This window comes from Mastomys coucha, unplaced genomic scaffold, assembly GCF_008632895.1.
Source record: "Mastomys coucha isolate ucsf_1 unplaced genomic scaffold, UCSF_Mcou_1 pScaffold6, whole genome shotgun sequence".
NCBI lineage: Eukaryota > Metazoa > Chordata > Mammalia > Rodentia > Muridae > Mastomys > Mastomys coucha.
This window is the reverse complement of record NW_022196912.1, coordinates 51709888-51732097: the sequence shown is the minus strand read 5'-3', so window position 1 is coordinate 51732097 and position 22210 is coordinate 51709888. Positions and strand designations below refer to the sequence as shown.

Sequence of the window (22210 nt, the reverse complement as noted above, 5' to 3'; positions counted from 1 at the left end):
AAGATTTCGAACCCTGGCTTCTTACCTAAAGTGCCCTGAAAATAGGTCAGTGCATATTCTGTGGGTTTTCTTTGTGAAAATATTAGTTTCTTTACTACAGAATTACTGTGAGATTTTTAAGTGATTCTGTTGCCCTTGGCATAGAACAGCTTCGGTAACTGGATACATTTCATGCTGGTGTTTGGTTATGATTTCTCCTCCACGGAGCTGTTTGAGAAGTGAGGGATGGAATAAAGCTTGGGATTTGCCAAGGGAAGGGGTCAAGGGAGTGGTGAGCAGGGGAGGGGCAAAGTGTTAACCAGGCTCGGATAGAGCCAGGCTCTGTCTTTTTGGCTTGTTTGTTTTTTTAAAGTAAGTTTATTATTTTTGTTTGCTTGTTTGTTTTGGATTGAATCTCACTCTGTAGCCCAGGCTAGCAGGAATCTCACTTGTGTACTTCAGGCTGGCCCTGAATTCATGACAGTTTTCCTGCCTTAGCCTGCTGAGTGCTGGAATTTTAGATCTGAGCCACAACGCCCAGTTTACACAGTCTGGCAATCAAACCCAGGGCTTTGTGCATAACTGGCTGAGCACTCGGCCAACTGAGCTGTATCTCCAGTTCTCTCTCTTTCTCTAAATAAATAAATAAATAAATAAATAAATAAATAAATAAATACAGGAATGCAATTCCCTAAGCACAACACAACAGGGCCAGACAAACACATGGCGCCTTCCACTTTTACTTTTTTAATATTTTGTGACTAATCAGCTGCACTTTAAAAATAGAGATTTACAAATTTCCCCTTTTATCTCTCTCTCAATATTTCTCGAGGTTTAAATGCATCTATTAATCTGGGTGTGGTGATACATTCGAGTAATGTCAATGCCTGGAGCCGGAAGGAGGAGGGTCAGGGGTTCAAGGGCCTTCTTAGACACTTAGAGAATTTGAGCCTAGCCTGGACTACATGATACTTTGTCTCAAAAAAGCAAAAGACAGCAAACAAGAAAAAAAAACCTCAATCAAACCCATTCTGTCCTATTTTTATGTAAGTTGAAGTTATGTTATTAATGAGAAGAAAAAGGCACTTTAAAGGTATACCTCATCCAGGAGAACAGTAAGAGGGTGTATATAATATATCCTGCATATCTATAGTATAATATAGATATACAGGAATATTTATAGAGAGAGGGATAATGAGACACTTTGTCTTAAAGGGTGACTGAGGGCTGAGGTGGAGTTTGATGGTAGAACATTTGTCAAGCATGCACAAGGTCCTGAGCTGGATTCCCAAAATTAACAGGAAGAATGATGATTGGGGCCTGAAATGAATGTCTTGAAGTGGGGAAGTGACATGTGAGAATGGTTGGCTGTTTGCAGACTGTCACATCCTGGAGGGGACATCTTTGTCACTTCAGAATGTTGGACCAGAGCCAACATTAGCAGATGCAGACATTCGTTTGTTCAACAACTCAGTGATGATACTTCCATTCAATTGAATACTATGACACAATCTAATCTTCCTATTAGATTAACACAAAGCCTTTATACACCTGTGGTACACTCAGACAACCTATAGGCTCTTAAAAACAGTGGCTTGCCGGCGGTGGTGGCACACGCCTTTAATCCCAGCACTTGAGAGGCAGAGGCAGGCAGATTTCTGAGTTCAAGGCCAGCCTGGTCTACAGAGTGAGTTCCAGGACAGCCAAAGATATACAGAGAAACCCTGTCTCGAAAAACAAAACAAAACAAAAACAGTGGCTTCCTTGCATTCCACCACTAGAGAATCTGGCATCACTGGTTCGAGATGCAGCCAGGGCAGCCCATTTTTCACCCTTCAGAGATTCTAGCACGAAGCTAGCATGGTGAGCTTTGCAAGTTAGTGCCTCAGTTGTACAAAGTTGTACTAAGGCTGAAGGCAACAAGGGATGGACATGATCAGAAACTTCCAGGAGAGTTTTAAGAAAAGCCCCATACACGGAACTGCTAGATGACCTCAGATGGCCCTTTGTGCTCAGACTCCTGCAAACAAGGGCTCTAGCTCAGCCCTTGTTTTTCTCCTGTCACTGGCTTCTCTCTGCTCTGCCTTTTACTTTAAATGCAAGCTTTGATGAATTACCTAGGTTGCCCACTTGTGAGCTCTAGAGGCAGTGGGCTTCATTACCATTTAAGTCAGTATGACTGGTTAAAGCGACACTTCCTATATTAATTAATTCACTCAACAAACACTTTTGAGAACCTATTGCAGGCCCACACTGGGTCTGTTACGGGTGGGCAGAAATACATGTAGCTCTGCCATGTTAGTATGTAATCCCCCAATAAGGGCATTGTAAAAGCCAAGTAACTGATTGACAGGCGAGGAGGAGAACTTGGCAGTCCCTCTGCAGATGTGCTTGGAGCAGAAGATGGGAGTTAAAGTGGACAGAGGAGGAAAGAAGTCATTTGAGGAGATAGTAGTTCACACTTTCTGGTGAAAGTATATTATGTGGCTTAGTTACTAAGTCCCACCCAGAAAGCCCTGTCCCTTGCTAGAAATGCGTGACTTTGTTGATCGTGAAGTGGCAGGTGAGGCCGGGGAGATGGATGGGGAGTGTGATGTTGTGGGGAGACAGGATGTGGCTGAAATTGCATCATCTTCAGTGTGTCTTATGTGACTGGGACCTCCACTTACCCACAAACACAATCCTGGGGACATACTGGCCATCAGGAGAAAGGTGCTTGTCGGTTGTTTCATACTGAAATTAAAACAAAACAAAACAAAACAAATCCCAAAACAGCTGTTAGTTTATTTTTTAGGTCTTTTGAAATTTGCTAACACAAAAGTGTGTCTATTAAATTAGAAAGGGCACCACAAGAAAGAAGCACAGTTGTTGGGAGAGGGTTGGGGATGTTGAGAGGGGGCTACAGAATATATAAAGAGGAGGAGGGCTGTAGGGGTGAGCAGAGAGACTAGTGGGGGTGGAGGCAGCAAATAAATGCAGGTGAAAGTGCCACAGTGAAACCCATTACTTTGCATGCTAATTTAAAAAAACTAATCAGAAAAGACGGTGTGTCTAGGACTGTACCACGGGCCTCCAGTACTGCCAGGGAATCTCTTCTACAGAGAGTTCATGACACAGATGAGAAGACAAGTGTCACGGAGAAGAAAGAGCAGTGTGTGGATCATGCCATGAGGCAAGCTGCTAATGCATGTGATACCCAAAGAACAGCACAACTCAAGGAGGACAAATTTGGGAAGCTGTAATTGGATGAGGTAGGAGACTGACTGCTACAGAGCATGCGCTAAAGCAAGAGGGTTGGTGATGAGAAAATGAGTCAGCAGGTAGGAAGGAAGCTAAAGTATAAGACACAAGGACAGCCAGAGCTCTCTCCCAGCAAGAGAAGGGGCAAGGATTAGTGAGCCAGGATGGTAGGGAGATGCGCAAAGGCAGAGGTTTGCAAACACAGAAACCTATGGCAGCACAGAGATCTTGACCACTGAGCTGTATTTTTCAGATAAGATTATTAATTACCACGTTAAAACTCTAGTGTGCCATATAAATTACTAACAAGGGGCTAAGGATGAGGCTCAGTGGTACATGAGTCCCTGACATGTGACAAGTCCTGGGCTCAATACCAGAAGTGCAAATTTTCCAAAAAGAATTATTAATAAAGTAAAATATTTTTGGTTTTTCATCTGTATGATGGGACTTGGAGGAGATTCTAGTTAACACAGTGTGACTTAGACACATAGAAGAAGTTAATGAGACATTGAACCAGGAAGAGACGTGAGCTGGGTGACTTACGACCAGGTTGAGGAGAACAAACTGCTCTGCCAATTTCTGGATTTCTTTATGTTCAGCAAATACTTTCTTTAAAGCTGTAATACAAGAAAAAAAATTATTAGAAATTTATCTCAGCTTTGATTAGAACCCTTATTTTCTATTCTCTCTTAAGTTGATTGGTGTTAAATACAAGACCTACTTTTGCCTTCCAGCGAGTTGTGGTGTTTTCTCTGTACTGTTGACTGCCTCTGCTTCTTCCATTTACTCCCTAATTTATTTACTCACTCACCCCTTTATTATGTTTGAACCATATTTACTGAATGGCTACTCTGTGGCAGATACGCTTTTATACACGAGGGAAAATGCCAGGAATAGAAAAGCATGTTTGGTGTCCAGACTTCAGATGCTTATGTGGGAATCACAGCATAAGCCAGTGCATACTGCACATGCGATAATTTCATATGTAGATACATACATAGCAGGAAAATAAAGTGAAGCAAAGTCTTGAGAAACTATTAGTTTGCCTTGGCAGATCTTTTTTAGGAGGTGACACTGAGGTTACAGAATGGCTCATTTGGGGGGCAGATTGCCAAGACTATTGGAGACGAGTCACTGCAGGCAGAGGGGTAAGGGTACTAGTAAAAATAATAGCCTTGGTTAATAAGGATGAGAAGCATGAAGGTAGGCTGGATAGAGGGAGAATATGTGATCTTGACAGGAAAGAGAAACCATATACTGTTCAGATCAGGTCCCGCCCTGGAGGCCATGGCTAGAAATTGGGATTTTAATTTTACTTGTGATGAGAAGCCACTGGGGTGCATGTGTGACTGGATCTAATTTGTGCTGAACAACACCAGTCTGGCGTCCATGTAGAGCATTGACTTGTGTGATCATAAGTGACTATTTTGGTACCGTGGACAGGGTGTGATGGTGGCTTGGACTAAGGTGGTAGCACTGAGGGGGTGGGAGGTTGGCTTTGGGCAAGACAGGCTACCTAATGCACAGAGACCATTGGAAAATGAAGATGTAGGGCGCCTTGTGTTAGGATTATTAAGTGGAGACAGCGATAGGTTCATTACACCAAAGGTGGGGAGTCTGTACAACCATGCAGGTAGCGTGTTTGTGAAACCAGAGCTGACCTGAAGCAATACATTAAGGGCAAATACGATGGTATTTGATGATGTAGTGGATGGAAAAAGATGAAGGGAGTTGAACACAAACCTCAGAATTTCTTACTCAAAATGTTAATTCAAAACATGGAAATGTTCAAAGATTTTAAAAATGTTTAAAAATATTCTTTCTTGTTCAATGGTGCTAGGCTCTAGGAATGTAAAGATGAGTGAACCAAACCATGACCTGACAAAAAAGCCTATAAAAGAAATGTGAAAGGGCAAATTACCTTGACTGTGTGGGCATTCGTCCAAGTGATGAATGACCATCAAGGGTCTGTTGCTGTGAGAGAGACAAGGACATTGGACTTTTAATAGGATGCCATGAACATCTGATAGCTACCACTAGATGGCGCTCATGAGAGACTCGCGGGAGCTCCACATAACCCTTGGCCTTACCTTGTCTTGGATCTGTATAAAGCTTCTTCATACGTCTGAGTCCAGATGAGCTGATCGCCCCAACCTAGAACGAAAGGAGTAGGTGTATTTAAATCCATCACAGTTTTCAGGTCCAAACCTGCTGAACAGTAATGGTAAAGACCCGGATAATAGGTACTCGTTACCAAAGAGCAAAAGCCCCCACAGAGAAACTGATTATAAACTGCTAAATCTATTGGGGGGGATCCCCAAATATCTTCATCGTACACACTTGACACCAAGAGTCGGAGTCTCTATGAATTAAGCTGCAATTGAGAGCCAACAGAAGATCGACTTCTACCTCTGGACAGGGTCTGGGGTAGTTTGAGCCGAGAGTCCTTTGGGTCCTTTTTGGCTCCAGGTTTGACTGTGGTGTCTTTAGCCAGAGTACCAGAGATGGCCACAAGAAGCAGGATTGCTGACACTGAAAATTTCTCCATGGCAAATCTACATGGGAAATAATCAGAAAGGAATGATAGTTATAGAGTCTATCGCAGCAGTGGAAAGCAGGTGGCGTTGAGATAAGACACCAGGCAGGAGTAGAAAGTGACCTCCTCCAGGATGCAGGAGTTTCCTGGGAATATTTATTATGGGTATCTATCCATCCATGATCTATGCCTTCACCATCTATTGTTTCATCTATCAGTAGATAATATTTGTTGTATCTTATCTTGCAATAGAGTAGATAAGTGTATTTTAAGAAAACATAACTAGATAAATGTATATATGTTCTGTTAAGGAAATGTACATTTAAAAGTTATACTAAAAGTAAAAAACCAACCCATAGTACTGGAAGGTAGTTTGGGGATACCTCTTATTCCCTCCCTTCAGTGTCTCACTATGTAGATGAAACCTTTAAAGTTCAAAGAGATAGAAAGGTTTTGGGAATAGGCTCAGAGCTGAGATTTCTGAATCTTGCCGTTTCCCAACGCTAACTCCCACCTGCTCTTCCAGAAACAGTAACCCTAAAAACACATATCTTTATCCTTCCACTGAAATGGGCACATTACCATTGAAGAATGAATATGAATAATGTGGCCACATTCTTATGTCATTTAGAGTATGCTAGCTTTTCCACTTCAGTGGGAGACTCACTCCCTCTCCCTAGTGGAGCATCTTCTCAAATGGTATTAGCTCTTGAGCTAACAGACACCAAATGAACATTTTTTTGACCTTTGTCTGGGCCTGTATAGGCAGGAGATGGCATCTACTCCAGTGCATAGATGTATTCTGTGATGTATATGACCCGGAGAATAAGAATAAAACCCAGGGTGTTTCTCTGTTAAATCCCCTTTCTCTCTCTCTCTCTGTTATTTGGAAGTTAATTACTAAGAAAAACTGCAGCAGATAATCGTGAATAGGGCTATAAGTGACACAGTACACTGCGTGAATGGGAGAAGGATGGCCACATAGGTTATGTCTCATGTCACTCAGGGTACCCATGGGCCACACCGCAGGCTGCTGCAGACTTGGAATCTGATAAAGCCAAATGCTAAAGTTGCCCAGAAACCAATGCAGAATGACAGTGTCCCCCTCTAGTTTTGGTATAGGTCTTGAATGAAGTCAAGTAGACTCTGGAAAGAAAGCAGGTTAGATTGCCTTGGCTTAGCGCTTAGAAGAGGGAAGACCCTCATAAAATATGAGCCTGAATGGGAACCTTTGCTATACTAGATGATTAAAAAGATGTTTCTTAGTTACCAATCCCAAGTGATGCCTTCAATTAAATTGGCCAGTTAGAATAGTCTATATTCTAAGGCACACAATGGCTCAGAAAAGATATAAGGCAAAGCAGTGACATAATGTCATACTTTTCTACATTCATAAGGATACAGGAATGCTAATAATTTTTATCATCTAAAATTTTACAACAACTTAAGTATATTATAATCTAACAATACCTAGCAGCCTTCTTAGCGTTATGAGTTCTGTTTAATATTTAAAGCTGGATGAAGTGCTACATGTGAGAATTGTAATATTTCTGGAATACAAGCTGGTTCAGAAGTACAGATTACCTTCCTTGGCTTTATTAACAAACATTTGACTATATATTGTTTTTAGCAGCACTTATATATGTTGGGAATATAAAAGTAAATTGGTGGCCAAACACTGTATTTAGCCCATTGTCAGTTGTTGCTGTGCAAACGGCTCTGAGTACTCCTTGCAATAACTGTACAGATTGCAGGTTGGAACTATTGATGTGTTCCATGCATTTTATGACAGGATACATCAAGGAAGGTTAATATAACACTGCTGTGCAAACATCCCGCTCTGAGATTATGGCTTTCTGAAATTCACTCTACTGCATTTTTTATAATGAAAGCATTCTATTCTGCGCGCACTCTACTCTACAAACATCCACTGTAAACCCCTTGAAACACAAAGCCCCAGCATGGGGGGGGCATTGATAATTTGCAGACCCTCCCCACCCCTGGGCCATCGACCCCCTGAAACTGGTGCATTTTACTGTTTCTCTGTCCCACCCCCCACCATCTTGTCTTGAACAATGAATGTCCACGCTGGCACTATGACTCTGTTGCTGCTTCCTTCAGAAAGTGCCCAGCTCTCCCTTCTGACAATCTTAAAAAAAATGGTAGAAGACTTAAGGACACCATTTCCCGATTAGTAATAATTCCAGGGGTCTGTCTGAGCTGAGTTTTTACAGTGGAGGAGCCCTTTGTGTTACCCAGTGGGAGAGGAGCAGCGGCTTACCCAGGGTTCTCTGAACCCTAACACAGGTTTGAAAGCTCTCGATTTCACCCTCCCACTCACAAACCTCCAGGTTCCTGAGGAGGCAAGTGTCACACTGAACCTAGGCAGGAATGTGATCCTCCACTACTTTTAGCTAAAGAAAGGCCCCTGCAAGCTGCCTCTGTATTGGGTGATACTCTTTTCAGATCTTGCTTCCTGCCCTGGGAACCTTGCTTTCACCTTGTCGCTTGACTATCTGCAACTGTGCAAAGCAATCAAAGCTTCCTCTAGCAAGTGCAATGCTTGTCAATTGCCTTACCTGGGCTCCCCAACCCTCCTGCTTTGCGTGAGCCGCAAGGGTTGCTGTCCAAGCTTCTGAGTGTGCCAGCACTGCGCTGAGCCTGTATTTATGGGCAGAGCACACCCCAATCCCACCCACTAATCCTGTTTCCACAGGCTCCTAACTCAGAAGCAAACTTTCCTTCTCCCAAGCAATTGTCTTTTCTGGGTTAAAAAGTTCTTTGTGTTTTTTTAAAAAGCAGTCATTGAAAAGGCTGTTGATTTTGCTTGAGGACCAGCGTTTTTAACTGTTGTTGAGGTATTATTGTGAGTAGTTTTGGAAAAGCTGGGCAGTGTGCCAAATCCAGGTAAGCTTAAAGTGAAGACATTTGATTGGTCTGAAGGCTGATTTGTCTGTATGTGATTGGATGGAAGTTGTGGTTTATAGATATTAATTTCCTTCCTCTTGGGCAGATTGAATTTATTTAGCTTAAAAAAAAAAAGATGATTCACAGTTCTAACCCTTCTTATAGTAATACAGCTGGCCATGCTAGATCACCATACACATTATTTTCCACAATATCCTCCTCCTCCTCCTCCTCCTCCTCCTCCTCCTCTTCCTCCTCCTCCTTCTTCTAAGTGTGCTTTAATTACAGGTATAAAAACCACAAATCATCACCATAGACTCTTCAAACTTGGAGAGGTTATTGAAGAAAGGAAGGATAGGCTAATGTTGTGAGCTAATAATTGCCCTGATGATTAATATATGTGTATGTGTGTGTGTGTGTGTGTGTGTACATCACAACAGCAGGATATCACAAAGAATGACCACACAGTACTTCCTTAGCAGCATAAAAGAATTACCCTCACCCACCCATCTCAAAGCTACTGTAGACATTTGCTTCATTTCAGGACTGATGCACAAAGGATGCCCCAGATACCCCAGTGTGTGCAGGGTGTTGTAAAAATTCCCCCTTGCTGTACCATAACCAGATCTTTACCAGCATGAGGTTAGACACAGGAATACTCCAAGATAGCTGTTATATCACTATCATGAATTATAGCAAATTAGAGATGTTTTTAATTATCAAGAGGTATGGTTGAGATGTGTCTCAATAGAATCCATGTGTTGTAATCCCCAGGACCTTAGAAGATGATCATATACAGAGAGAGGGACTCAAAGAGTGATTAAGCATTTGCTAAGTATGTGCAAGGCTCTGAATTTGATCCTAAGTACCACAGTAAGTAAATAAAGTGAAAGTAATTGAAATAAGTGAATAAGTAATTTAAAGTAAGTGAAATAGGTCATTAGACTGGGTTCTAATCTAATCTGACTGTTATTCTCATAAGAAAGAAAATTAGGTCAGAGACACAGGCATATAATGACTTCATCTACAGGCCAAGTACAGAAGAACCTAACTCTGCAGACACACTGATGGTCTGTACGGAATCTCCAGAATTGAGAGAAGGTAAATCTTTGATGCCCCAGCCTTCCAGGCTGTACCGTTCCTGTTGAAGCAGGTTCATATCAAGACTCCTCCCCTTCCTTAGGCCACTCTATGTTCACGAGTATGTTGCTCAGAATCATTGCATACAACTGTATTACAGGCATGGGAACTAAAGTCCAGTGGCACCTCTGATATCATCATCCAGTGAGTGGAAGCAGGATGCTGACTGAAACTGACCTATTTTCCAACGTCCAAGATAATGGAGTAGAAGAGCCCTGGCTTTCCTCCTAGCTCTGCCTTCAACTAATTGTAGGGCCTTTAGAAAGCCCTACAATTTTTGTTTGTTTATTCATTTGTTTGGTGTCTCTAATCTGTAAAATACTGGTTTGAATAGAACTAAGGGATAAATAGCAATAGCCTATGTGAGAGCGATTCTAGCTAAGGCTTTAGCTCAAATCATTGTTTTTGATCAAACATCTTTAAAAAACGGTCTATGTAGACCTTTTTTAAGTATAAAGAAATGGAATTATTTCAAGAGTCACTAGCCCACAGAATTCTTAAGTATGGTAAAGTTAACTCATTTAAAAATTTTCTTTCTAGACCTTTCATGCCACTGGCTCTTTCCCGTTGAAGATTTTTCCTCCGTCCAGACTTTTTGCATATGGCTTTGTGAGCAAACCACAGAACTGAGTTTTTTGAAGAGAAAACTTGAGTTCCAATTTTACAATTCTCAGTAATTAGACAATTGAGGAAGTGGGGGGGAGATTTTAGACATTTGGATGAAAAATGAGCTAAGTGGCTTTCTGTTTGTCTGTCTAAAAAGGAAAGTTTACATGAAATGAGAAAATATCTCTGATGTATCTTTAAACTCGTTGGAAGAAACTTATTCTGCTTCAAAGGTAGAGGCATGCTATTTCTAGGTATCTAGTTTTGATAATATCTTAATGAGTTTCTATGAGTAGGACTTGCTAATTCCAAAGAACTATTGGATCAAGAGAACTAAGCATGGTACCAGTGATCCTTAGAGTTGTCATAATAAAGATGCTTACATTTGAAGTGTCTGTGCTGACAGCTTAAAGACTACTAAACAACCATATTTCTAAGTAGTTTATTTCCTATTTTGGATACTTTATGAAGACAAATAATAACTAGCAATTATTGAACATCCAGGATATTTTTTGCTTAGTATTTATTATTTATTGTATGTGTGTGTCAAGGCCTATGGAGAGATCATAGGATAACCATGGGTGCTAGTTATCAGCTTCTACTTCATTTGAGATAAAGTCTGCCTTCTTCACTGCTGAGTAAGACAAGCCTGTGTGTTTATTGGGACTCGCCTGTCTCTACCTCCCTTATGGGACTATAGACATCCCTGGAACAGTGTCCACCTTTTATGTAGATTCTATAGATCATGACTCAGGTTGCTAGGTTTGTGTGACAAGTGCTTGATCCACAGACCCATGATCTCCACCTATTTTCCCCCTTCATCAAATAGTCAGCAATGCTAAACAGCAAATATTATGCCAGGCGTTAAAATATAAAGGTGGAGAAGTTATGGTACATTATTGAGTTAGACAAGAACAGGCCTTGATAATTGAAATTCAGGATGATCCAATGGTGTCCTGGGAGAGCAAATATAAGCTTATGATATTACCCCTACTTTAAGTTTCTAATAATCTGATTGAAGAAATAGGATATTAACACTAAAAATTAACCATCCACATAAGACCTGGATGGAAGAAAAGACAAAGTGGTACAGACTTCAGGAATTATTTTTCAGAGGAGGTAAAGCTGTCCATGAGCTCAAAATTAGTGCTCAAATTAATGCTAAAAATGAAGATGTTTTTGAAAAAAGTAATGAAGAATTTGCATAATGTATTCATGGAATATTTACTGACTGAGTCTAGCTGGAGAGAGTCTCATAATTATGAGAGTAGCTCTCATAATAGGTTGTAAAGATGTCTCACTGTTTGTCTGAGTGAAACCTTTTACTATATTATGAATGTATAGTAATATATTACATTTGTTCATATTGTCATAGTATTTAGACTTTCCCTTCAATAGGAAGTATGTGGTGGTTAAAAGGAAAGCTACCGTTCAGATTGATTTGAGTTCAAACCTAGCTATATGGCATTGCACACCTTATTAACCTAGGATCATAACTAAATCTCTGTGCTTTGGCCATACAGTTTGTGAAGTGGGCTAGCAATACATACTTTATAGGATATATAAAAGGTTGTAAAGAAATAAAGTCAGGCTCAGATATTAACAGCATCTGCTGCACATGGTGGTTCAAAACCATCCTTAATTCCAGTTCCAAGCGATCCAATGTCTTCTTATTTCCATGGATACCAGATACACACATGGGGTACAGGTACACATATAAGAAAAGCATTCATACACATAAGATAAAACAAAGACATTTATTTATAAAAAACAAAATCACTAGCACATAGAAAATAGTCAACATATTAATTATTAATAAATAACATATAACTTGCTTCCATGTGTTATGGTCTCAGACTGTCAGTTCCAGGACATTAGAATCTTATTTTTTAAATGATGGTGATGATGATGATGATGATGATGATTGTGTGATTTGTTTGCATATGTATGTGTGGGTATCCACAGAGACCAGAGTATTGGACCCCTGGAGCTAGAGATATAGCTAGATGTGAGCTACCTGAAGTGGATGCTGGGAACTGAACTCAGGTTCTCTGGAAGAGGAAGGCCTCTTAATCTAAAAGCCATCTTTCCAAATCTTTAATTACTTTTTTTAATTAAAGGTTAGCTCAACTCTTAAATGTTCAACACATAATTCATTTGCCACAGTAACGACCTTACTAGACTTTATAATTCTTTTTAAAGAAAACTTGATCAGATAGCTAGTCACAAGTAGGCCAAAGACACAAGAGTCAGTGAGTAGAAAGAGGATCCACAGTTCCCTGGAACTGCTGATGATAAATAAGATATTTCTTTCAGGCCATCAAGCCACCATTCAATGTCTGGATTATAGACACAGAGTTATTGCAATGTTTCAAAGCTTAATAGGACATCCTCATTTATTAATGGGATATCATCATCGCGTTGCCACCTGTGGCAACCGAGAGAGGAATAGATTTGCTCCTGTGGTGAATCAAGGTTCCTTGATTTGGAGACGACCTTCTTCCTGACCTCCAGTAATATACTGCTACTTATACTGTAGCGTAGCGACAGTCAGAGGCTAAACGCTAGTCATCGACAAGTAATAGTTAATGTTACACCACTAGATGTGTTTCTTCTGGGAGATTTTGGAACAGAAGGCCCAGCATCAAGCTGTGGCAATAACCATTCGTAGGAGAGGGAGAGAAGAAGAGGTATTTGCAGAGCACAAATATAGCTGAGATAGGAAGGAAGACCACAGAATGTGCTGTGGCTCCAAGTCCAAGCTTCAGTGGACCTGAGAATCAGAAAGCAGTAACCAGTGAGAAGGCAAGGGTTAGAGCCAGACATTTGAGAATGTACTTGGCTGGGTAAAAATCAGTTACCTTAAGGCCAAAGCTGTGCATGCAATGTGGGTTGAAATAATGGAAGACCAATTCGTGTGTAGTAGTGTATTACCTGGGGTCAAGAAGAAGGTAATATGCTCCCCAGACAGCTGAGAATGGCTTGAGGTTAAGCCTGCTGTTGGCTGAGAACATTTCCTTTAATTCTAAAAGATACCATGACTTCAACAATAGATAATATAGTTTTGATAAAATATATAATCTAAAACTCTTTTTACATTGTGTGTGGTGTGTGTGTGTGTGTGTGTGTGTGTGTGTGTGTGTGTAGAAGCACGTACCATAGCATGGATGTGGATATCAGAAGACAGCTTTCAGGAGTCAGTTCTTTTTCCACTATGTTGGTCCTTGTGATCAAGTTTTTAGACTTGGCAGTCTAAAGCACTTTTACCTGCCTCTCTAGCTTTGCTTCTGTACTAACTCAAGTCCAGGATCTCTGCTGAATCTTGGTTTCAAGGTTAGCAACTCTTGTCTCATGTTAAAATTCTCAGGGACACTACAACTGCTGAGTTTGGCACCCAACTCTTTCTTGCTTTATAGCCTGACCTAATATTTTTTTTTCTTAGATTTCCAGAACGTCTATACCTTCTAAGCTGGAAGGAAGGCTATTCTCAGGGCTTTCCAACTCTCAGTTTTCCCTGAACATAGGTGCCTTCCTTGAATCCTTTTAATCATGATGGAGACTCCCATTGAAAGGAAGAAGGAATGAAAAGTAACTTAAAATATGTGAGTTCCCGGGGTTATTACATAATTTTCTTATGAACTTGAATCTTTTGAGGCTGAGTGTTTACAAAAGAGGCAAGTCGCATCTTTTAGAATTTGAGGCCATCTCAGCAAATGCCTGGAATTCCCATCAGAGTGTTGTGCTGCTTGTCTGTTTTAAATCTGGGCTTATTAATGACCTTGGCTGTATGTGAAAGACATCGTCATACAAATTAAGGTAACGTGTCCTTAGCAGTTGGAGTCTAACCCTGGAGTTAACTTTGTTAGTAGACAAATACACTCCTTAGGGTGGGGCACTGAACAAGCAGAGTTGCTGCAGGAGCTGTGGCTCCTTCTTTATGTCTGGCAGTAATTTTGAAAAAGCCAGTACTAACTGTGATGTACCTTTGCTTTGACTTTAGTTTTATGAGCTTCCTATCTATCTATCTATCTATCTATCTATCTATCTATCTATCTATCTATCTATCCATCCATCCATCTATCTATCTACCTACCTATCTATCATCTACCCATCTATTCACTTTGTTCCATAAGAGATGTCATTATTTTTTTTATCCAGTGTCATCTGATTATTTTCTCGTCATGACTGAAGTTTTCTGTATTATCTAGCTCCTGCATAGTAAAACACCAAGTTTTATCAGATAGTAGTAAATAAATACCAACAAAGTATGGAAATAACAGGTATATCATACGTCAATGCTACCTGGGTAACTATAACATGATGACAGGTTATGTAGTATATTTGCACCTTGAAGATTATTTTTTGGACAAGGTCTTATAGTAGCCCATGCTGACTTCAAACTTACAATGTAGCACAGGTTAACCTTGAGTCACTTAAGCTCCTGTATTTTTCTTCCCAAGTTGTTACAGGTGTGTGTCACCATGCCATGCACGAAGGTATTTTTGTTTCTATCAGTTATCTCTTTCTAAGAGATCATTTTGTGTATGAGAATAACATTCCTTGGAAGAGCAAACTAACTTTTTAGCAAGCCATGATTCTAAATTTGCTTCCATAGAGTGTGTTTATATTTATCTTTTAACCTAACCGACTCTGCAAGTGCCAATTAAAAAGTTGAGCTGGGATGACTTTCAGATTAAATTGATAACAATAACAACAAACAAATTTCAAGATTGACCAATGAGTAGTAGGTATTGGTTGCTTTTTAGAAAACTATTATTTTACTCTCTGTGTGTGTGTGTGTGTTTCTGTGTACATGCTCATGCTTGTATGCTTGTGGAGGTAAGAGGCCAGCTTATATAAGAGTCTATTCTTTCCTTCCATTATGTGGGTCCCAGGGATTGGACTTAGGTCCTCAGACTTGGCAGCAAGCACCTTTGCCTAATGAACCATCTCTCCAGTTTAATAGGTTGCAATTAGGTCTGATGTACTCAGTGTACAACCACAATCTAAAGGTCCCCACTGGTGTGTGTATCAAAAAGCATGGAGAATGAACTTTGAATGTTGCGGCCAGAGGTACTAAACACTTGAGACACATATTCAACCTGAAGATATAATGCATGCATATACCAAGACATCACATGGTAAGTACCACATATATTTGTGATTTTTGTGTATCCATCACATTAGTTTAAAAAGAAATATATTCCTATTTTTTTCACAAATAGATCTGTTCAGAACTCCTGCATTGTCCAGGTTTTGTGTTTTTGTTTTTTTTTGTTTTTTGGTTTTTCGAGACAGGGTTTCTCTGTATAGCCCTGGCTGTCCTGGAACTCACTCTGTAGACCAGGCTGGCTTCGAACTCAGAAATCCACCTGCCTCTGCCTCCCAAGTGCTGGGATTAAAGGCGTGCGCCACCACTGCCCGGCTCAGGTTTTGTGTTTTATCCCTGATGCTGAACACCAATGAAGGCCTAACACGTATCCCAGCATGCTTCTGTTTGCCCGTGTTTCCCATGAGTCATTCAGGAATAGTCTCCCTCTCGCAGGCTTTGAGGCTGGCCAGCCCAGAAAGCAAACAACTTGTCACATTAACTTTCTTTAAGACCTCGTCATCATTTCGAGACTAAGCTTTCCTCTATCCACTGTAGAGGAAAAGGTCCCATCTGTTTGTTAGCCTTGTCCTCTAGGTTCTACATGACGGGGAAAAATGAGTCTTGATCAGGGCATGTTTAGGAGGTAATTTTAAAAGTGGGTTGTCATTACAGTTCATCCTGTTTTCCATTGTCACCATCTTATGTTGCGTTGCCACATGAAAGGCAAGTAATTTTAACCAATTACAGTAACTGCTAAGAAGTGTGATACATTTCCTAGATTTTTTTTAAGCCTGCTAATATGATTGATTACTTTCATGGCACAAAATGTAGATATTCTATAAATTTTCCATATGATTCCATTGAGCTCTTTTAAAAATACATGAATGGGCACTAACATATTATTGTTATTTTTAATCAGCAAACCATAGGTAGGACATTTTATTTTACCATCCCAACCAAAAACACAGTGTTTTTCTACTTCCTTATTGCATGATTTCAATACTTTTTCTATTTCCAACTTCCTTTAAAATCTTACATGACCTCTCATGCTTCCATAATTTCATGATCAGCAAACATACATATGTAAGAACACACACCTGTGCATATATGTGTGTGCATGCATTACATATATATATACACAGTTTTAAATTTAGGTTCTGCCTGTAACAGAAAACATATAGTATTTATTTTCCCAAGTCTGCTCTATTTTGCTTAACATAATGACCTCAAGTTGTATCCATTTGCCTGTAAATCATTTCTATTTTTGGCTATGTAGAATTCCATTTTATGTATATACCACACTTTCTTTATATGCCTAGAATCTGTTCAAAAGGCAGTTCCTCAACCTGTACCATTTGCAGCTCAGATTTCTTTAGGAAACTGGGTCTAATGACTTCTAGATGACAAGGAAAGGAAATAAACCAGATAAACTGTGAAAGTGGCTGAGGAGTTCTGAAAGCTAGTGTACAGGGTCTCAATTTGTTATCAAAATCTATAGCTATTTCCAGACTTGTGACAGTAAAGCAAGAGAGTTATGACTTTTGGGCCAGTTTGTGTTACACAGTAAGACCCAGCCTACTAACAAACAGATAAAATACAACACAACACAACACAATACAACACAAAACTATGAGAGAACTGAAGCTATGATTTCTGAGTTTTTAACATGGTGCTTATTTTTTCCCTAGTAGTAGAGATTGAAAGTAGAGCCTTATGCATGCTGTGCAAATGCCTTACAGCTGATATCTATATGTGTACCTGATACACACACACACACACACACATACATATGTATATGTGTGTGTATATATATATATATATATATATCATACTAATTATATATATATACACACAAAGCCCTATGGAGATTATTTTTTAGAAATAACAGTCTAACAACTGGTAATTCATATCTTGTATTCTTTTATTCTTGACACTTGGCTGTTATGGTCAAGGTCTTTCAATACTGTCTTTGTTCAGTACTGTTTTTTTGTTTGTTTGTTTATTTTTGGTTTTCTTTTTTGTTTGTTTGAGACGAAGTTTTTCTGTGCAGCTCTGGCTGTCCTGGAACTTGCTCTTCAGACCAGTTTGGCCTCAAACTCAGAGATCCATCTGCCTCTGCTCCCCAAGTGCTGTGATTAAATGTGGGCACCACCACTGCCTAGCTTTCCCCATGTTTTACTATAAGTTTCTTCGTGCCCATTAAAGTCATGTAGAAAATTAACCATTATTATACCATGGGAGTCTGGTTGAAAAGACGTAAGTGATGTCTCTGACATTTCTAAAGCAAGGTATGAATTTTAAAGGAGAATTTTCATCTAAAGAAAATACTGGTAGACATAAAAGTGGAATTTGTATTTTGTAGTATGTGGTATAGCTATTCTAAACCTTTTGAATGGTACATGCCATTGCATTTTGGCAAGACTCTTGCCCTTTGTTGACTGACTACATGTTCTGAGCTAGAACAAACTCATAGCTATGCCTAAAGTCAGTTAATATTTACTTAGGCATGTGTAATCCAAGAAAAGAGTAAACTTAAAAATGAATCCTCCATGCATGTCACATAAGAACAATAGTATATCCTGTCAGGTTTTGGCACTTGGAAACACCGTAAGTTTCAGGGGTACAAAAAAACCAAGACAAGGACACAATTTTGGAGAATGTCTTCTTTCACCAGGACCTGAGCACACCATTCTGAGGCTCTGATTTTGTAGCTGTTTCCCTTTTGCAAGGCACCATGGAGAAACAGTTCTGGTTAGGCAATAATGCCGCCAAGATTTATTAAGCTCAGAAACAGGAAGTTAGCACTATGAAAGTGGTGCCCACAGGGCCAAGGTCTATTACGTATTTGCCAACGTTCTGTGCACTGGTGGAGAGTGAGGAGTTATATAATTCATTTCCAACTGCAGTTCAGCAGCAGTGACATGGACACCAAAGTACAAGAGAGTAGTTCTGTGATCATGCATGAGTTCAGTGCTTAGTGTAAAAGGAAGAGAAATAAGATGGTGCTTCTAACAGCTATCATGACCTAAGGAGGTTCCGTGACCTTGGCACCTCAGGTAGACCTCATTTCTTAGAGGCTTGTTTGGTGAGAATGCCTGTGCATTCAGTAGGTAGAGTGCCTTGCTACAAAAGAATATGGAAGGACCCTTTCAGGCTGGTCATTGGTAATCACACCATCCCTGGAACTCTGTATCTTAGCATTGTTAGAACTGGAGCAAGGTGCAGTCCTTCTAACAGTCTAGGAAGGTTTCCCTTTCATAAAAGGCAAAATGGGACTGGGCGGTGGTGGCACACACCTTTAATCCCAGCACTTGGGAGGCAGAGGCAGGCGGATTTCTGAGTTCAAGTTCTAGGCCAGCCTGGTCTGCAGAGTGAGTTCCAGGACAGCCAAGGCTACACAGAGAAACCCTGTCTAGAAAAGACCAAAAAAAAAAGGCAAAATGGCCTCCTAGCGACTCAGCCATTTTTCACTTCTCTTTCCCTAACACCCATTTATTCAACTTACTTAAGGTTTCAGTTTTATTTCTAGAGTCTTTGTCAATCCACCTATTTTTTACAACCATCTTTGACAGTCTTTCTTTCCTTTCAAGCATTTCCTTCATAAATGTACTGAAATTAGTAGGGCTCAAGAAGCCCATTGCTCTGCTGTCTCCCTTTCCGTGGGAGACGTATTTCTTGATGCCCCTATACCTTTTGCTTGTGAGCTCATCTAGAGGATTATTTTTCTGTTGGAGTCTAGTATGTTGGGTTGTAGATAGGTTTCCAGAGAGCCTTGGTGGTGGTGGTGGTGTGTGTGTTTGTGTGGTTTGTGTGTGTGTGTTTATTTATTTTTTTATTTTTGTGTGGTATTGGGTATTGAACTCAGTACCTGATGTACTCCAGGCAAGCAAGACTTCTACTGAAGCACACTGCAGCCCTCTATAGAGCCTTTGAGCTAGCCCCAGGCGGAAACCTGAATGATATCTCTGGCCATGGCCATTTATATGCCAGTTTCATTAGCTTCCACAGTAAGGAGAGCATAAAAGTGCCATTTCTACCCTCGTGCAAAGGACAGACTGAGACTTTTACTGTCTTATCGGAAGAATGTATCTTACTGTATTCTAGGGTTCTTCCCCTCGTACACAGTTTCAGTAGAGAGGAAGCTAATTTTTATATGCCTCTATTTCCATTAAAATCACACATAAACTTGTTTTGGACAGTATGGGAATTGTGTGTTTGTGTGTGTGTGTGTGTGTGTGTGTGTGTGTGTGAGAGAGAGAGAGAGAGAGAGAGTAGTGTTAGAGTTTGTATTCAAGCCACTGTCTCCCCCCCCTTCTCTCTCTCTCTCTCTCTTTCTCTCTCTCTCTCTCTCTCTCGTGTGTGTGTGTGTGTGTGTGTGTGTGTGTGTGTGTGTGTGTGTGTGTGTATTCAGGCCACTATCTCTCCTGTTAGGCAAGTGCTTCATTCTGAGTCTTCCATCGACGTCTTGAATAGTCTCTGGAACTGTCAATCTGAATAGATCAGAGCATAAAAGCACTTTCCTGTAATAGTCAGGCCTGAATTGATTTGTGTTAATACAACTCTCGATGTGATTGCCTTAACTAAGTATTTATTCCCTTCAAGGGAGGAAGCAGAAAGATGGCAGGAAGAGTGCTGTCTGGAGAGTGATTGTTTCCATGGTAACATGGGAGTGGCTTTGTTTGGAGTCTTGGTGGGGACAGCCCTGCCTGGGCCTTGTTCACTTTGATTGTGGGGAGGAAGACTAGGTGGGGAGCAGATAAGGAGGAAGCAGTGGGTAAGCCTGAGCAAGGCAGGTGGTGATGGCAAACCTTCCGAGTGGCAGATGGGTGCCAATGCAGAGGCCTGGCTCAGGGCGCGTGGACTGCAACGGCTCATGCTTCTTCCTGTATTAGTGGAAGAAAGTTCCTGCTGTGGTGTATTTCTCCTCGGAATGAGGCATGATAACATTCAGGATATGTTTGCACTAGTGTAAACATTAAAAAAATAGGCCAGTGATACAGATGTTAAATTATATTACTCAGGATGTATTATCTTGATTTTAGGAAAACTCAATGTTTATAACTTGCCATGTTTCTTTTTTTTTTTCTTTTTAATATGTTCCAGATAGTGCATGGTGTATATGCATGAATGTGTTTGTGAGTTATAGCAAGAGCTTATGTATTCTTGTGGAGATGAATATTTAGTAAAGGTGAGGGAAGTTTGGTAATTAAATTAAATTTCCTATGCCAGGTACATTCCTAGGCACAGGAAATTCAGCAATGAATAAGTAGTAAATCCGTGGCTTTGTGGAACTTGTATCTCATGGGAAAGAGACAGTGAAACAAATTTATATAACATGTAGTACATTTGGGAGAACAAGCAAGATGGCAGAAAGAAAAGTGACAAGGGGCAAGGACCATGGATGGAAGGTATCCATAAATTTGTATTTTTTAAAAAATAACATAACAAAATGAAATATAGTTGGATAAAACAAAACAAAATAAAAAACCTATCACATTGAAGTTGGACAGACAAACCAACCAAAGGAAAAGTCCAAGAGAAGACACAAGAATCAGAGACCCACTTGTTTGTGTACTCAAGAATCCCATAAAAACCCAAAAGTGGAAGCCATAGTAAATATGATGAGGACCTGGTGCAGATCCATGCCTTGTGCATACTGCCCCAGTTTCTGGGAGTTCAGATATGCTTTGCTTATGTTGATTTAGGGGCCCTGTTTTCTTGGCGTCTTCTCTGCATAATGTCCAGCTGTGGGTCCCTGTGTCTATAATTGTAAATTGAATGTTTGGGAAGGCTTCATGCAAAACAAGAAAAGGTTGTCAGATAGAGAGAAGAAGAAGTGCCTAGGAGCAGGGTATTTGGTTGAAGCCATATGAGGTGGGTGCTGGAAGAGTTGGAGATACAACCAGAGAATTAAGAGCGGCCCAGATGCCTTTGTCTAACAAAACACACACATTGTAATCTCCAAGTTGTTGAGAACCTGGGCAAAAGCGCTATAGTGTTTGAAAAAAACTAGTGCTTGGAATTGATGATGTAGAACATGACTGTAGGTAGTTGTCCTGGTGTCACCTCTGGGAACTTGAAGCACAATTTGAAACATGGCCTATGAAACTTTCCTTTTAAGCCTGTCCCATCTCTTTCTTTGCAAGCGACTTATGTCCTGTATCCCAGCAGAATTTCTATCGCATCCTTGGCTCATCCAGGATACCTCTAAACCATCAGATAAGCCAGTTTCTGTCCAGGATGTGACTGACACTGATTTATGATAGTTACTCACTTCGTATATCTAAGATGCTTGCAGATATACTTCTGTTAAGACGCAAATTTAGTTTGATTCCCTGCACACACAAAAATATTATTTTTGCCTCTAGATGTGTCACTGTGCTAGGTACCTCAGTGAGATATAGAGATGATTGAGATATCAGGGTACTAATACCTAAAAGAGGGGAGGGGAGAATGGGCACAAACAATCACAGAACTCCACTAATACTTCACTGAAGAGCTTCATCCATGGTTACTCCATCCATTGCTCTTTTCATGGCTGTGACAAAACACCCTGCAAAATCACTCTGCGGAAAGGATTTGTATTGGCTCACAGTTTCAAAGTACAGTCCACGACAGAAGGGAAGAAGTATTACAACTGTAGTCAGGAAGGACAGAGAGAGAGAGAGAGAGAGAGAGAGAGAGAGAGAGAGAGAGAGAGAGAGAGAGAG

General features: G+C 40.3%; 1 protein-coding gene across 2 annotated transcripts in view; it reads right to left on the bottom strand.

The window, feature by feature from the left end:
- Agr2 (anterior gradient 2, protein disulphide isomerase family member) overlaps positions 1–22210 on the bottom strand; it is a 31844-nt gene that overhangs the window by 2533 nt on the left and 7101 nt on the right. For both annotated transcript variants that reach the window (XM_031356417.1, XM_031356418.1), the window contains 5 exons: positions 5629–5774; positions 5310–5373; positions 5141–5193; positions 3763–3836; positions 2649–2712 (listed from right to left, as the gene is read on the bottom strand). In XM_031356417.1, the coding sequence (XP_031212277.1) occupies positions 2649–2712; positions 3763–3836; positions 5141–5193; positions 5310–5373; positions 5629–5767 (394 nt within the window). In that variant the 5' untranslated portion in view covers positions 5768–5774. The remainder of the gene's footprint in view (positions 1–2648; positions 2713–3762; positions 3837–5140; positions 5194–5309; positions 5374–5628; positions 5775–22210) is intronic.